We start from the raw sequence: 18,507 nt of genomic DNA, 5'->3' as shown, positions 1-18,507 counted from the left end.
TCTTCAGAATGGTAAATGAGCACTGGCTTCAACTTAAAGTCACCAACTGCATTAGCCCCTACGAGAGAGTCAGCCTGTCCTTTGAAGCCAGACATTGACTTCTCTCTAGCTACGAAAGTCCTAGATGGCATCTTCTTCCAATAGAAACATTGAAAATTTGTTGTTCAGCGTAGCCACTTTCATTAACTATCTTAGCTAGATCTTCTGGATACATCAGCGTCCACATCAGCACTTGCTGCTTCACCTCGCCCTTTTATGTTATGGAGACGGCTTCCTTCCTTAAACCTCATGAACCAGCCTCTGCTAGCTTCAAACTTTTCTTCTGCAGCTTCCTCACCTTTCTCAGCCTTTACAGAATTGAGGAGAGTTAGGGCCCTGCTCTAGATTAGACTTTGGCTTAAGGGAATGTTGTGGCTGATTTGCTCTTCTATCCAGACCAGTAAAACTTTCTCCACATCAGCAATAAGGCTGTTTTGTTTTCTTATCACTCGTGTGTTCACTGGAGTAGCACTTTTAATTTCCTTCAAGAACTTTTCCTTTGCATTTACAACTTGGCTAACTGTTTGGCACAAGAGGCCTAGCTTTGGGCCTCTCTCGGCTTTCGACACACCTTCCTCACTAAGCTTAAACATTTCTATCTTTTGATTTAAAGTGAGAGACGTGCGACTCTTCCTTTTACACGAACACTTACAGGCCACTGTACAGTTATTAACTGACCTAATTTCAATATTGTTGTGTCTCTGGGAACAGGAAGGCCTGAGGAGAGGGAAAGAGTCAAGGGAACAGCTGGTTGGTGGAGAAGTCAGAACACACAACATCTATCGATTAAGTTTGCTGTCTTACATGGGCACAGTTTGGTGGCGCCAAAAACAATTACAATAGTAACATCAAAGATCACTGACCTCAGATCACCATAACAAGTATAATAATAATGAAAAAGTGTGAAGTATTGCAAGAATTACCAAAGGTGACACAAAGTAAGCAAATGCTGTTGGAAAAATGGCGCCGACAGACTTGCTCGACTCGGGGTTGCCACAAAACCTCAATTTGTAAAAAATACAGGAAAGCACAATAAAGTAAAGCGCAATGAAATGAGGTATGCTTGTACATCTGTAGGATAAATTCCTACACGTGGAATTACTGCATCAAGGTTATGTTCACTGTTGATACTGACAGATACTGCCAAATTAACCTCTCAAAAAAGGTTCGATCTGTATATATACATATTCCCTCCAAATATGTATGAATATGCCTATTTTTTCCACATCCTCATTGACACAGTATCAAAATTTCTAATCTTTGCCAATCTTTCAACTGAAGGAACTTAGACCTTGGCATATATTAACCTGTTTTATTCTCATTTTCCACAAGAGAAACTGAGGCTTAGAGAGATTAACAAATTCACAATGGCCCAGTGTACCTTGGAGACAGAGTTAACCCAAATCTAGTCTGACACCAAAGCCCATGTTGCTAATCACAATGAACTAGCAGATAGCGCAGCTGAAATGCTCTTATAGCACAGCACAGATTACTGCAGAGAACAGATTACGGCCCAAGAGAGACTATTTAAAAAAACACCATACATTAAATACTCCTAAATACTTCTTTTTCCACAACTAAAAATCTATGTGGACATGCTATACTCTTTCTCTAATAGTATATAATTTTTCAGTTACTGACAGTTCACAAACTTTTAACAGGTCAATATGCATGAAAATGATGTCAATATACCCAAGTTTGCCTAACCATTCTGCTACTATTGGCAATGCACATTGTTTTTAATTTTGTTTTATAAAAATCACTGCTTTTAGTGGTTAAGTGCGTGCGCTCCGCTGATGGCGGCCCGGGTTTGGATCCCGGGCGTGCACTGCGGCACCGCTTGTCAAGCCATGCTGTGGCAGCGTCCCATATAAAGTGGAGGAAGATGGGCACAGATGTTAGCCCAGGGCCAGTCTTCCTCAGCAAAAAGAGGAGGATTAGCATGGATGTTAGCTCAGGGCTGATCTTCCTCACACACACACACAAAAAAATCACTGCTTTAAGCTTCCAATGACTTTGCATTAAAAATTATAAATATAATACATATATATGTATCTATGTGTGTGCATGCAAGCAGACCCAGGTGTGTACATAGTTTCCTTAGACTACAACCCCAAAAGTGAAATTATCATATGGAACATGAACAATTGTAGTTCTTTACAAATTCTGAGACATATAAAGGTCACCTACTTCTAAACACTATCTTTAAAAAGCTGAATTTAGGGCCGGCCCCGTGGCTTAGCGGTTAAGTGCGTGTGCTCAGCTGCTGGCGGCCCGGGTTCAGATTCCGGGCGCGCACTGACGCACCGCTTCTCCGGCCATGCTGAGGCCGTGTCCCACGTACAGCAACTAGAAGGATGCGCAACTATGGCATATAACTATCTACTGGGGCTTTGGGGGAAAAAATAAATAAAATAAAAAAAAAATAAAAAAAAAATAAAAAGCTGAATTTATTTCATATCAGAGTAAAATTTAGAAACAACATAAATGTCCAATAACTATGGAATATTATGCAGTCATTAAGAACCAAGCTCCCAAATAATTTTAAATTTGTAACAAAATGCTTATAACACGTTAACTCTATATATAACGTATATATACACTACTTTATATACACACCTATCTACCTATATAAAACATACACATGTGCACACATAGTATGAAACCAACTCTGTGAAAACATTTGCAGAGGAGTGGAAGACTACACACCAAACATTAACAGTGCTTATTTCTGGATGATGAGACTCTTCCTTTGATTTTAACATCTTCAAATTTTTCTACAATAAGCATGTATTACTTTAAAAAATATTTTTAATTACAAATAACTACATGTTCTATGTAAACATTACAAACAAAACAAAAGTACATGAAGTTTCCCCATTTAGTGGACATGGCATAATTCACATGTCAATGCTATTTTTTTTTTTGCAGAACAGAATTCTACAAGTGGGAATAGAATACTCAGTCTTAGGGCTATGTATTTCAAATTGACAGGATTGTAAGTGAATGTGAAATTATATAAATAAAATTTTATATTCATTAGATTTTTTCTGTAGTTTTTTATTTTAAAATATTATTTCAATTAGAAATTACAAATTTAATATACTGTCACACTCAAAATTTCTAAAACTTTATGTGCCTTTTTTCTCTCAATGTTGTTTCTGAGATTTGTCCATATTATAACAGATCTAGATCCTCTTATTGGTTGTACAGTATTCAATTGTATGACAATGACATATTTTATTTATCTATTCTCCAAAACATGGATATATAGGTGGTTTTCAATATTCAAAAATGCAATATTCAAAAATGCCAGAAATTATAATAGCTAACACATGTAGTATTTACTATGAGCCAGACACCGTTCTATTATTTTATGTGTATAATTCACTCACTCTATAAAATAGTAACTACTATTATCCTCATTTTACATAGGAGGAAACAGAGGTACTGAGAGGTTAAATAACTTGTCCAAGATTACACAGTCAGTAAAATGGTGAAGTTAGATTTGAACCAGGTGGTCTGGCTCTGAAGTCTGTGCCCTTAACCTCCTCGCACATCTTCTGACGCCACAAGTCAGAGTGAATCCAGAAGGTATCATGAGAAGCAGCACTTCAAGGTTGTAAGATACGAGCATTTTGTCCAGTTGTACTAGATATATCACACTGCTTCCCAAAATGGCTAAACATATGAAAACTACCATCTGAAAGGTATGGATCTCTTCATATGTCTTAACATCTGATATCATAAGACAGTTTTATTTTTGCCATTTAATTCATGAGTGGAAAATAGCATTCCCATTTTGTGTCTCTTTCATTCCTAATAACAGATTTTTTCCCCCTATTTAATGAATGGAATTTTCTCTTCTGTGAACTGCCAGTTCATCCCTTTGCCCATTTTTTAATTAGTTTGTCTGTTTCCTTAACCTTTTGTAGGAATTCCTTATAAAGTTCTATCACTCCTCTGTTTTATATGGTGTATCTTCTTCCATACTGCTGCTTACCTTTTAACCTGCTCATGGTATCTTCTGTTTTACAAATTTTAAATTCTGATATATTCATCTATCAATTTTTGATCAATAGGTCATAGCTATCTATCTCTTCTTTTGTGGTTTCTAATCACGATACATGTAAGAATTTAAAATACTGATGTTTTTACCCTGCAAAAAAGGTTTTATTAAACTATTATTAACCGCAAGAGAAATGTATGATTGCATCAGTTTCTCCAATATTTTGTTGTAGGTACTTTATGAATCTGAAAAAGCTGTGGTTTTCATTTCTCTGATCACTAGTGAGGTTAACGTCTCTTCATAGATATTTTTATTTCTTTTAGTTAATTATCTCTTCACATATAATATCTCTCACAGTGTGGAAATTTTGCATTTTTATGCAGTTTTTTCTTCTGATCTCTTCCTTAATTTTGAGTTTTATATCTCGCCTAATAATTCCTTCTTCACCTTTGCTCCTAGCATGTTTAGTTTTGTTTTAGAACTTTAATTCATCTGTAATTTACTTTCATGTAAAATATGAAATAAGGATATAATGTTACTTATATCCAAATGCAAAGTTGACTGTTATAAAACCATTATTTGATTAATCCATCTTTTTCATATAGATATGAAATGTCCTTTTAATCAAATATTAAGTTCCCATCTATACTGATGATCTATTTTCAGATTCCTTATTAATTTATTTATTTCTGCACCAATTTCACATGTTATTTATTAAGTTTAGTAGTACATTTTTATATTTGATAAGGCAAACCCTCACACCATTATTCTTCCTTTACAAACATTTCTTGGCATTACTTCATAATCAGAAAAAAACAATAAATCCTTTTTGTACAAGAGGAATGATCTTGGATAACAAAGACTTAACTGAAAGAAATATATATATATGTACACACACAGAACTACAAAACTAGCATTCCATTTTATTCATTTACCCTTGCTTAGAAGAACAACTAACAATTGAGATTTGCATGACCTTCAATTTACAAAGCATTTCCACATTCATTGTGAAAGAATGATACTTTGTCAAAGAAAATAATCCACTCATTTTAATATCAGTAAATATTCCAGCTGAGCCTAACACTTCATTTTCAAAATGCTCATGTCTCAGCAACCAAAGTTTATTCTAAATAAAACAGTAACTCATTTATGTTTTGTCTTACTTGCACATTAAATAGTAAATGTAACGTCCAATCACACAGTAGCTATCATGTATTATAATGTAACATTCATTACTTAGAATATGTCCATTCTTGGAACAAAATAACACTTTTAATCATGAAAATAAATTACAAAAAAACCAATATATTAGTTTAAGTCATTTAGATCTTTATTAGACAAATATCTGTCATCTATCATCTATCTAGCCACATAGTTGTGAATTTCAACTTTTCTACTAAGTTTGACTTACAGACCTTTTCCTAAATAAAAATAAACTTACATTTTTCACTATAAATGATCTGGACCACTGGATTGGGGCCATCATTCTGCGGCACTGGATCTATATCAGCCCATTCTGTTCTGTCCCTGAAAATATATATATTTTTCAGTGATTATATTCAAACAGGCAAGAAGAAAAAGAAATCTGGTGTTTTAAAAAACAACAACAATTACACTTACATTAATATTAGTAACTTATAAATATCTTAATGTAATCATAGTTGGATTCTTCATGACTGAGTTTTGCTACTTTGCTCTACACAATAAACTTTAAAAGTAAAATGAATAATCTTCCAATTAAAATAAGTTAATAAATCAATAGTTTTCAAATTTAAAGTTTTTATATAAGTGGAAAAACATGTTTTTGCAGCAAGTACACAATAGTTTTAAATTAGAAATCAACCCAATTCATTGGTCTAATAAGACTCTTTGGAGTCAGTTAGCATTTTAAAAAATTTGAATTACTATTTACTAGGAACTGACATTTTATTTATTTATTTATTTTGTGAGGAAGACTAGCCCTGAGCTAACATTTGCCAATCCTCCTCTTTTTTGCTGAGGAAGACTGGCCCTGGGCTAACATCTGGGTCCATCTTCCTCTACTTTATATGGGACGCCTGCCACAGCATGGCTTGATGAGGGGTGCATAAGTCCGAGGCCGGGATCCGAACCTGCGAACCCCAGGCCACTGAAGTAGAGTGCACAAACTTAACCACTACACCACCAGGCTGGCCCCAGGAACTGACATTTTAAAATCAAAGTAAACACTGTTAGTTTACTGTATACTGAAAGGTGGTCCAAGTGGTCATCAGAGAGTAGGCTCTGGGCTCCAACAACTGTCTGAGCTGTAATACTGGCTCTACCATTTACTAGCTGTGTGACCTTGAGAAAGTTACTTAACCTCTCTGGGCCTCAGTTTTTTCATTTATAAAATGTAGATGATAATATTACCAACTAAGCTTAGAAGGCTGTTTGGAGGATTAAGTGAGATAACATGTTAAGCACTTAAAATGTGCAAAACAGTAAGCATACAGTATACGGTAAATATACTATATGTAATATATATATATACACACACCAACATACATATATCAGCATACAGTATATAGTAAATATACTATATAATACAGTCACACAATGCTTAACGACAGGGATACATTCAGAGAAATGCGCTTTTGGTGATTTCCTCATTGTGCGAACATCATAGAGTGCACTTACACAAACCTAGACGGTACAGCCTACTACACACCTGGGCTCCATGGTACTAATCTTATGGGACCACTGTTGTATACAAAGTCTGTCACTGACTGAAACGTTATGTGGCACGCGACTGTATATTACTGTATGCTTAAATATATGTGCTATATGTTATAAATACAGCATATAATAAATGCATATAGTAAGCATCCAGTGAATACTATTTCTCATTATCAGTGCTAAAACAACACTATAGTGGCAGCAATAGGTGCCTATAGACACTTCTGTGTGAACTGCCCAGTGCGACCACATTTGTTTTAACCACTCTTTTACTTATATTCTTTTCCTTTCACCCATTTTTAGTTCTCTATACTGCTCAGCTATTGACAACAAAGATTCTGTGCCATCCAAACAATCCTGAAATTGTGTTCACTGTGTAAGGAGAAATACAGGGGAAACAATTACCTGAGATGTGAGACCTAGAGCCCGGGGAAGCGGCATGAGAAAGGTACGGCTGTCACTCCAGCACTCGGAAATCAGACACAGCCAAGTGAAGATGAATACCTTACAATTCAGAGGAGCTTTGAGGGTTACCGGGCCACCACAACCAGTTTAAATCAGTACAACACTAACTCCAAAAACAAAATCTGGATAGTGCCTATCACTCATTCATAAAACCAAGGCAAATAAGCCATCTAACGGGTTTACCTAGAACTACAGAGAAAAAATAAGACAATAGAAAAAGAGAGACGACTTCTCAATCATCTCCGCAGGTTCAGCTGGAGGCAGGGAATCAGCATTACTATCAGAAAGCAAAGAACTGATGGGGATGGGACCGGGTGTTGGCAAAGACTGGCAGAAAAGGCAAGAAAGTCACAGCAGTACCCACACCGCCCACACATCACGTGCACTAGGTACGAGGTGATGTACGATGTACAAGGTTTAAGGAACAATCAGCTTCACCCTTACAGCCTAACTCGGTGCCTGGCTGATGCTGGGCGCTGAAATGTAGAATGACAATGTCCCAGTCCTCAAAGATCTCATACTAGATCTCCGGGGCAGCAGAGCCAACCATGGGAAGCCCTTACACCTCGTTTTCAAGTGAGCGAATCGGGACCTTATTTAAATCACCAGTTCCTGCCCGGGGGTCAAAGTGCGCCCAGTCAGACCCCTCTCAGGCTGGCGCTGCGGGAGCACGGGAGAGGGCGGGACACCTCGCGCACCCCTGACTCCCGACGCCCGACAGCCCGGCGCCCTGCGGCCTCCCCCGCCTCTAGGCGACCGCCGGGCTCCGGGGCGCAGCACCGAAGGGGAGCCGAGGGCCGCGGGCCGGCCCCCGCCCCGCCGAGCACGCCCCCGGCCGGCCGGACAGCCAGGCCGCGCAACTCGGGCCCGGGGCGCCGACCCGGGAGCGCGCCGCTGGAGCGCGCCCTCGGGGCCAGGGCCTCGGACGCGGCGGCACGCTGTGGGCGTTACCTGTACAGGACGTAGGTGGGCGAGTCCAGGCTCAGGAACCCGTCGTCCATGGCGGACGCCACTGCGTCTCCGGCCTGGGCCGCCATCGCATCTTCCTGCTGCTGCTGCTGGGGCGGCGGCGGCGGCGGCGGCGGCGGCGGCTCCGGCTGACCCGGCTCGCCGCCCTGCGCGGCCTCCCCGACACCCTCAGTGGCCGCCATCTCACCTCGGTCCGCAACGGAGGCCCCGCCCCCGGGCCCGCCCCTCGCTCCCTCCCCCCGCCGGGGCCACTTCCGGTTTTCTCGCGTCCTACCATAGAGGTGCGGGCCAGAGAGCCCCGGGCCGGCGCCCTCGCCCTGGCCGTTCTAGGCAGGCGCTCGGCTACCGGAGCCTACGCCGCTCTCCGTAGGGTTTCCGGGGTTGCCATACGTCATCTCATCGTAGGCCTCTCCAGATGCTTGTGGTTGGTACTTCGGCGCAACCTGGTGGTGTCAGATCTCGTCAGGAGGGGAGTTGGCTCTCCCTGCTTTTGGACTGAGTCTTAGAAGTAGTGGATGAGGGCAGCTGGCCGGCAGTTCTGGACGCACATCTGGAGGGAACTGGCCTCCGGTGCTCCACGTTAACATTTTAAGGGCATTTATCTTCCTTGTACACATTTCTTTTCTTCTGGATGCTAAGAGTTTATACCGCAGAATTTAAGTAATCCAGGGTTTTTGTCTTTTGAAATTAAAATTCTAATTATACAAGAAATATATGTAGACCTTATGGGAAATGTAAACGTTCATTTAACAGATACTCACTGACTTCCTATTATGTGCCGGGCTGGCTCACAGCAATAAATAAAACAAAGTCTCTGCGTCACGGAGTTGACATTCTCGTGAAAGGTAGCTGAATATATCACCCTAAAATATGACTGTAGGTGTTCAGGACAGGCCACTCCAAAACGTGCTGCTTTGGTATATGTATTGATTTTGAGCCGTAGGCACTTGAAAAACAGCAAACGCAGGGAGAAGCTTTCTCTGAGCTCCACTTCTCTGCCTCAAGACAGATCCTCCAAAAGGAACTCAAGTGTCATAAATCCCCTCCCTGGGAGTTTCCAGAGTAGAAGTGGACACCACACCCAGACAAGTTCTGTCAAACTATCATACCTTCCATCTATTCTTCTAAGGACCCATTCTTCTTTCCAAAAAATCATTTACCCTCCCCTAAGAGGCCTATGTCCCCACTCGCCTTTCCCTATTAAGATGGTATTTAAGGCTGAATTCTAAGCAACCTCAGGGAATTACTAATTTTTCCCTAGGTATCTCCCATGCATTCATGAGGTATACATATTAATAAACCTCTGTTGTTTTTTTCTTGTTAATCTGTCTTTTATTACAGGGGTCTCAGCCAAGAACTCAGAAGGGTAGAGAGAAAATTATTTTTCACCCTTTACAGTAGATAGTCAGGAAGGCTTTTCTGGAGGCTATTTGAGCAGAGACCTGAAAGAGGAAAATGCATGCCAGGTAGAGAGAACAAGAGGTGCATATATGTTCTTGGTTCAGCAGGGATGCCAATGACTAAAGCCCTGTGGATGAGGGGAAGGAATTGGTAGGTGATAAGGTTAAAGAGGAAGCCGGGGCCATGGTAATAATTTGGGATTTTATTTATTTATTTTTAATCGTGGTAAAATAGTCATAAAATTTACTATTTTAACCATTTATTTTATTTTTATTTTTTTTTGTGAGGAAGATCAGCCCTGAGCTAACATCCATGCTAATCCTCCTCTTTTTGCTGAGGAAGACCGGCTCTGAGCTAACATCTATTGCCAATCCTCCTCCTTTTTTTCCCCCAAAACCCCAGTAGATAGTTGTATGTCATAGTTGCACTTCCTTCTAGTTGCTGTATGTGGGACGCTGCCTCAGCATGGCCGGAGAAGCGGTGCCTTGGTGTGCGCCCGGAATCCGAACCCGGGCCGCCAGTAGCAGAGCGCGCGCACTTAACCGCTAATCCATGGGCTGGCCCCATCATTTTAACCATTTTTAAATGTATAGTTCAGTGGCATTAAGTACATTCACATTGTTGTGCAATTATCACCACCATCCATCTCCAGAAAGTTTCCATCTTCCCAAACTGAAACTCTGTACCCATTCAACAGCTCTCCATTCCCTCTTCCCTCCAGCCCCTAGGAACCACTATTCTACTTTTTATCTCTATGAATTTGACTACTCTAAGTACCTCATAGAAGTATAATCATACAGTATTTGTCCTTCTGTAACTGGCTTATTTCACTTCACATAATGCCCTCCAGGTTCATCCATGTTGTAGTGTGTGTCAGAATTTCCTTCTTTTTAAAGGCTGAATAATATTCCATTGTATGTATAGACCACATTTTGTTTATCCATTCATTTGTTAATGAACACTTGGGTTGTTTCCACCTTTTGGCTATTGTGGATAATGAAATATCTGTTAGAGTCCCTGCTTTCACTTCCCATAGGTATACACTCAGAAGTGGGATTGCTTGATCATCTGGTAATTCTATGTTTAACGTTTTTTTTTGGTGAGGAAGACTAGCCCTGAGCTAACATCCATTGCCAATCCTCCTCTTTTTGCTGAGGAAGACTGGCCCTGGGCTAATGTCTGTGCCCATCTTCCTCTACTTTATATGTGGGACACCTGCCACAGCGTGGCTTGACAAGCGGTACTTAGGTCTGTGCCCGGGATCTGAACCTGTGAACCTCGGGCTGCCGAAGCAGAGTGTGCAAACTTAACCACTACGCCACCAGGCAGGCCCTAAAGAGGAACTGTTTTCCACAGCAGCTGCATAAGGGTTCCAATTTCTCCGCCTACTCACCAATGCTTGTTATTTCCTGTTTGCTTGTTTTTTCAATAACCATCCTATTGAGTGTGAAGTTATATCTCATTGTGGTTTTGATTTGCATTTCCCTAATGATTAGTGATGTTGAGCATCTTTTAATATGCTTATTGGCCATTTGTGGGATTTGATTTTAAGTGGAAATTAGTGGGAGGTTTTGAGTAAGAGAGAGATGTGATTTACATTTTTAAAGGATTACTCTGGCTACTGTGTGTAAAATAAGCTGTAGAAGGGCAAGAATGGAAACAGATCAGTTTAAATTGTGATTCACAATTCCTTGGTTGACTATGAAATCAATATAGTGGGTCCTATGGTGGCCAAGGAGACATGGCAATCCTCCTGTGAGGAAGGACTTGCTGCCCAGCTTTGGGGAGTGCAGTCAGCAGTCAGCCTCCCACACGGTCTGAAGGCAGCCCACACTGGAAAACTAAGTGAAGTGGAGGTTCTTCTGACAGGCCCTCCGAGCTTCCCGCCTGATAGGCCAAGGCTTCCCAGGGCCGGCCTTGCAGTTTGACCACACAGGTGTTTGTCCCTAATCTTGCATCCCAACTTCCATCTTAGTGTCGGATTCCATGGCCAGCATTTTTTGGTGTGTGTGACCAGTACTTTTAAAAATGAATTATAATGGAATAGAAGATATCAGAGCACAGTGCATTTAGAAGAAGAAAGTAATGTTTGGTGAAGTTTTTGTTTGTTGTTTATATATATTCAGGTATAATGGGTCATGCTGTAAAAATATATTTCTTGTTGTGGGTTGTGGTCAACAATTTTTGAAGACAATGACTATATCAATTGGGGTGGAGGTGATGAACAGTGGATGGATTCTGGATATTCTGTAAAAGGTTAATCTGACAGGATTTGCTGATGTTTAACTGGATGGGGGATGTGAGACCAAAAAATAGTTAAGAATGACTCCAAGGTGCAAGTTCCTTTTGATCAGAATAGGCAAAAGTCCCTTTGACCATCCAATTCTGTTTCAGCTTAGTAGTATACTGTGTTCTTTTCCAGTGGATTTGCGTCCACATATATGTTTCTGGTGTTCTTCTTGTTGTTGTTTTTTAAATTTTAACCAGAGTCCTTTATTTGACAAATTTTAGTTTTGAATGGAAATATATTTTTCTGGGCTACAGTACAGCTTCTCTGTCCTTCCTGATCCTTTGATATATACCTCTCCAAACTCCAATAAACCTAACGTCTCCTCCAAACTCTAATAACCTATCCTAACAAATTACAGGACATATTGATTAAAGTTGTCAGTACAGGAAGGAAAAATCAGTTACTGCTGCCACTATTTCAAGATAAGTACCCTAAACTTCATTAGTGATCCCACCATGCCAGTCCAAATAAAAATACAATCTGAGTAAAAAGACTGGCTGATCCTCCTTCAAAACTTGTTGATTTGTATTTTTACTGTAATTTTCATTAAGTGGAAATTCTAGAACTGTCATTGTCTTCTAGATCCTTGTTATGTGCTTGAAACTATGTACCAGTGCCATCTTCAATGTATACAAGGGTAATAATAAACACTCCTGTTTTCTTACTAGTCCTTGAGCATATCAGAAGCAGTATAAAAGATGTTTGGTGAAAATAAGAACCGAAAGATAGAAGTCAGAGAAGGGAAACATGGGACAGAGTAGAAGCAAGTCCTCCCGCAGAGAAGGAGGGACATACAGGATCTGGCCGGAAGGACAGGACAGGCGGGCAGACACACCGATGTGACCTCATTTGAGCTTTATAAGAACCCTGTGGAGAAGCAGGGCAGCTGCTCTCCCACTTGACACATGAGGACCCGAGCCAGTCTGAGGCCACTTGTTGCAGGATATGGAGAAGGGGAACGGTAAGGAGTGTCGATGCAAATGATCCATAATCAATCTATAATCAAAATTTGTGGTGAGTTTATTATGAGCCAGGTCTGAGGACTGTAGCCCAGGGGTTAATCAATATGTTCTTGTACAGCAAAGCAGTGGGGTGTACAGAGTGGTTATATACTGTCTTGGAACAAAGAGCATACATCACATATGACAGGAATGTCTCTTTTACCACTGTCACAGATGCTTAGCTGGCACAGCAGGTCAGTGGTCACAAGGTGAGCACAGCAGGTCGGTAATTAATCCTTAGTTTCCAGGAAGAGATGCTTATCCTTAAGGAAATGCCAGTGTAGGGGGAAGCTACATCCCTATCTTTAAGGGCATCACTCTTGTCTTTGGGACATTGTAAATGTTTAAAGCAGATGTACAATGCATGCTCAACAGGCCACGTCAGGCCCTTTTGGAAAAACAAGGTCAGGTCAAATTAGTTTTAAACCAAATGGCTTCCTCATATCCTCCAGTGTATCCTATTGCTTTTCACTTATTTATCAGGAGATGGGTACTCATATAACCCAGTGACTTCCTCCTCTATTTCAAAGGTTGCCTTCCTCTGGTCTGGTATTTCTTAACCCTGGCTGCATTTTAGAATTACCTGGGGGAGTTTTTAGTAAAATTTCAGTGACCGAGCCCCACCCTCAGACAGTCTAATTTCACTGGTCTAGAGTGAGGCCGTGGCATCAGTATATTTTAGAAGCTCCCCACGTAATTCTAACACGCAGCCCAGGTTGAGAATCGCTGCTCTAGGCAGTCCACGGTGCAGCCTGCTGCTTTGTCATCAGGTTTCCTGGTGATATTAAGATGCCACAACTGCTAGGGAGAGAGGCCTAGGCAGGGTGGATTAGCAACCAGTATGGTTGGGATAAATAGAGAAGTCAACCAATCAATAAAAAATTTAAATGTATATTACCTTTTATTATATAAATAAACTAAATCACAAGGTGTAAATAAAACTATTTACCAAGTGTTATAAGTTGTAGTGCAAATTGTTCATCAATTTTTTTTTTAATTTTTATTTATTTATTTTCCCCAAAGCCCCAGTAGATAGTTGTATGTCATAGTTGCACATCCTTCTAGTTGCTGTATGTGGGACGCGGCCTCAGCATGGCCGGAGAAGCGGTGCGTCGGTGCATGCCCGGGATCCGAACCTAGGCCGCCAGCAGCGGAGCACGTGCACTTAACCGCTAAGCCACAGGGCCAGCCCTGTTCATCAATTTTTTAACAGCTTTATTGAGGTATATTTTACATATCACAAAGTTTACCTCTTTCATGTGTATAATTCATAATTAATTTTTGATTTTTAGGAATTAGGCATATGACATTTTTTTGGTATAGGTGTCACTAGCTAAATGATGCTCCCAATTTGATTGCACTCTTCCAGAGATTTCCCCCTAAATTTGATAGTTATTAGGTATTTGGGGATCATGTTAAATGCCTGAGCTTTCAGCTTCTCCCAGTGCTCCCTAGGTTTCAACATTTTCTCTCTCCGCTACAATCAGGGAGGATGATACCTTCGGGGCACTAATTGCACTCCAGGAGCTAGTACTAGGAGCCTGTGAGCTGGAGAGAGAGGGAGAAAGGAGGAGGGGAGGGCACTGAGGGGGAAAGTAGATGAGGCCTGGTTGATCCTGGTGCCAGAACTAGGAGCCTGTGAGCTAGAGAGAGGGAGAGAGGAGGACGAGAGGGCAGGGAGGGGAAGTAGATGAGGACTGGTTGATCCTGGGTTCCAGAACTAGGAGCCTGTGTTTGTCTTGGATGCCTTGCTCCACCACCAAGGAGCACCTGTGGCTGTGCCCAGCCCTGTCAAGAGACAGTCATACAAGACAGTAAAGCAGTGATTGATTGGAGCCCAATTACGAAGTGAGACAGAGGCACAAGTCTGTGGAATGATATCCTCAATGTGCTGAAAGAAACCATATGCTAACAGAATTCTATAGCCAGTAAAAATATTCTTCAAGAAAGAAACCAAAATAAAGATATTTTCAGATAAACGAAAATGAGAGGTTTACCACCAGCAGACCTTCAAAAGAAGGATCTTCTAAAGCATATACTTTACGCAGGATGAAAAAATCAGAGATGCAGGAAGGAAAGAAGAGCAAAGAAAATGGTAAATATGTGAGTAAACCTAAATGATAATTGATGATATAATATCATAGTACTAATGTTAATGTCTTGTGCAGTTTACAAATGTATAGAATTAAAATGCATGCAAACAATAGCATAAAAATTGGTTAAGGGTTAATAGACTCTTTAAAGTCCTTATGTTTCCCAGGAGGAGGGTAAAGGTATTTGCTTCCTGCATCTCTGACTTTCCATCTGACAACTTATCAGCTTGTCAAATTCAAAAACAAACAAATCACTATCTCATTGAGAAATTGATTGGGATCGTAATAAATCTATAGATCAATTTTGGAATAACTGACAACTCTATATTAAATCTTCCAACCCATGAACATGGTATATCTCTATTTAGATTTTTATGTCTCTCATAAAGTTTTATAGCTTCTCTGAAGTTTTATAGCTTCACCATATTTTGTTAGATTTAGAGTTGTCTTTTCTGTTTCTGGTATACAGAAGTAAAATTGATTTTTATATCCAGCCACTTTGCTAATTTCTATTAATTCTAATACTTTAAGTGAAGTGATTAAGAGAGTGTGATATTGGTGCAGAAACAGAAAAATCAAGTAATGGAATACCACAGAGAACTCACAGACAGATCCATCAATATATAAGTATGCTTGAGATTTGACAAAGCCTTCATTGCAGAGGAGTGAGAAAAGGATGGTGTTCTGGATAATGGTAATAGGACTATTAGGCATCTACATAGAAAAAAAAATGAAATTGCATCCCAGGGCCAGCCTGGTGGCACAAGTGGTTAAGTGCGTGTGCTCCGCTTCCGTGGCCTGGGGTTTGCGGGTTCGGATCCTGGGCACGCACCGACACACCGCTTGTCATGCCATGCTGTGGCAGCATCCCATATAAAGTAGAGGAAGATGGGCACAGATGTTAGCTCAAGGCCGATCTTCCTCGGCAAAAAAGAAGAGGATCAGCATCAGATGTTAGCTCAGGGCTGATCTTCCTCACAAAAGAAAAAAAAAAAAACGAAAGAAATTGCATCCCTGCCTCACACTATATAGACTTCAATGTGAGAGGCAAAAGATAAAGCTCACAGATGATAACATAGGAGGAAATATTCAGACTTTAGGGTGAGGAAAAATTTCTTAAACAAGACACAAAATTATAATAATACAAGAAAAAATGATAAATCTGATTTTTAAAATGAAGAACTTTCTGAGTGGTTGGAAGATGGTGGCTTAGGAGAATTCTGAGCTTGCCTTCTCTCCCATGGACACATAAAAGCCACAACTACATGTGGAATAATTTCCTCTGAGAGAGATCTGAAAACTGGATGAAAAGAACCTCCACAACAAGGGACAATACAGAGAAGAGTAGAAGAGGCAAAGATACAGTCCTGCTGAGGAAAAAATCACAGCCTAGTAGTGGCGCTTCACAGTGTGGAGCAATCTCAAAGGTAAGGAGGTTTTCCCAGAGGAGCAAGGGATTTGAGCTCCACATTAGGCACCCCAGCCCTTAGATCCAGCAGAGAAAGCATTTGATAAGATTCAGCATCCATTTATGATAAAAACTCTGAATATACTAGGTATAGAAGGAAAGTACCTCAACATACTCAAGACCATATATGACAAACTCACAGACAATATCATACTCAACAGTGAATAACAAAGCTATCTCTCTAAGAAAAGGAATAAGACAAGGATACGCACTTTCCACTCTTATTCAACATAGTATTGGAAATCCTAGCCAGAGCAATTAGGCAAGAAAAAGAAATAAAAGGGATCCAAATTGGAAAGGAAGAAGTAAAATTGTCACTATTTGCAGAGGACATGATTTTATATATAGAAAATCTTAAAGAATCCACCAAAAAACTTTTAGAAATAATAAATGAATACAGTAAAGCGGCAGGATACAAAATCAACATACAAAAATCAGCTGTGTTTCTATACACTAACAACAGAATAGCAGAAAGAGAAATCAAGAATACAATCCTATGTACAATTGCAACAAAAAGAATAAAATATCTAGGAATAAATTTAACCAAGGAGGTGAAAGACCTGTACACTGAAAACTATAAAACATTGTTGAAAGAAATAGAAGACACAGGAAATGGAAAGATATTCCGTGCTCATGGATGGGAAGAATTAACATAGTTAAAATGTCCATACTACCTAAAGCCATCTATAGATTCAATGCAATCCCTGTCAAAGTCTCAAGGACATTTTTTTAAGGTAACATTGGTTTAAAACATTATATAAATTTCAGGTGTACATCATTATATTTAAACTTCTGTATAGACTCCATCATGTTCACCACCAAAAGTCTAGTTGCCATTCAATGACATTTTTCACGAAAATAGAACAAAGAATCCTAAAATTTATACTTAACAACAAAAGACGCCAAATAGCCAAAGCAATCCTGAGAAAAAACAACACAGCTGGAGGCCTCACACTCCCTGATTTCAAAGTATATTACAAAGCTAGGATAATCAAAACAGCACGGTACTGGCAGAAAAACAGACACACGCATCAGAACCGAGAGCCCAAAAATAAACCCACACATCTATGGACAGCTAATTTTTGACTAAAGAGCCAAGAACATACAATGGAGAAAGGAAAGTCTCTTCAATACATGGTGCTAGGAAAACTGGACAGCCACATGCAAACGAGTGAAAATAGACCACTATTTTATACCCTACACAAAAAGTAATTCAAAATGGATTAAAGACTTGAATGTAAGGCCTGAAACCATAAAACTCCTAGAAGAAAACGTAGGCAGTACACTCTTTGACATCAGTCTTAGCAGTATGTTTTTGAATATGTCTCCTTGGACGAGGGAAACAAAAGCAAAAATAAACAAATGGGACCACATCAAACTAAAAAGCTTTTGCATGGCAAAAGAAACCATCAACAAAACAAAAAGACAACCTGCAATTGGGAGAAGATATTTGCAAATCATATATCTGATAAGGGATTAAAATCCAAAGTATATAAAGAACTCAACAACAAAAAACCAAACAACCCAATTAAAAAAAATGGGCAGAGTATCTGAACAAACATTTTCTCAAAGAAGATATATAGATGGCCAAGAGGCACATGAAAAGATGTTCAGCATCACTAATCATTAGGCAAATGCAAATCAAAACCATAATGAGCTATTACCTCACACCTGTCAGAATGGCTATATAAAGACAAGAAATAACAAATGTTGGAGAGGATGTGAAGAAAAGGGATCCCTCATACACTGCTGGTGGGAATGTAAACTGGTGCAGCCACTATGGAAAATAGTATGGAGATTCCTCAAAAAATTAAAAATAGAACTACCATATGATCCAGCTATTGCCCTTCTGGGTATTTATCCAAAGAACACAGAAATATTAATTTGAAAAGATATATGCACCCCTATGTCAACTGCAACATTATTCACAATAGCCAAGACTTGGAAACAACTTAAGTGCCCATCGACGGATGAATGGATAAAGAAGATGTGGTATAAATACACAATGGAATACTATTCAGCCATAAAAAAGATGAATTCTTGCCATTTGCAACAACATGGATGGAGCTTGAGGG

At 39.9% G+C, this 18,507-nt stretch overlaps 1 protein-coding gene across 1 annotated transcript in view; it reads right to left on the bottom strand.

Annotated features, from left to right (window-relative positions):
* Window positions 1-8,379, bottom strand: part of FNTA (farnesyltransferase, CAAX box, alpha) — a 32,805-nt gene extending 24,426 nt beyond the window's left edge. The window contains exons 1-2 of the mRNA XM_058525318.1: window positions 8,162-8,379; window positions 5,490-5,575 (exon numbers count right to left, since the gene is read on the bottom strand). Of these exons, the coding sequence (XP_058381301.1) occupies window positions 5,490-5,575; window positions 8,162-8,361 (286 nt within the window). The 5' untranslated portion in view covers window positions 8,362-8,379. The remainder of the gene's footprint in view (window positions 1-5,489; window positions 5,576-8,161) is intronic.
* Between the last annotated feature and the right edge of the window lie 10,128 nt (window positions 8,380-18,507).

The sequence above is a fragment of the Diceros bicornis genome, chromosome 29 (assembly GCF_020826845.1).
Source record: "Diceros bicornis minor isolate mBicDic1 chromosome 29, mDicBic1.mat.cur, whole genome shotgun sequence".
Taxonomy (NCBI): Eukaryota; Metazoa; Chordata; class Mammalia; order Perissodactyla; family Rhinocerotidae; genus Diceros; species Diceros bicornis.
Note: the sequence above shows the minus strand (reverse complement) of the source record. Positions and strands in the feature narration are given on the sequence as shown.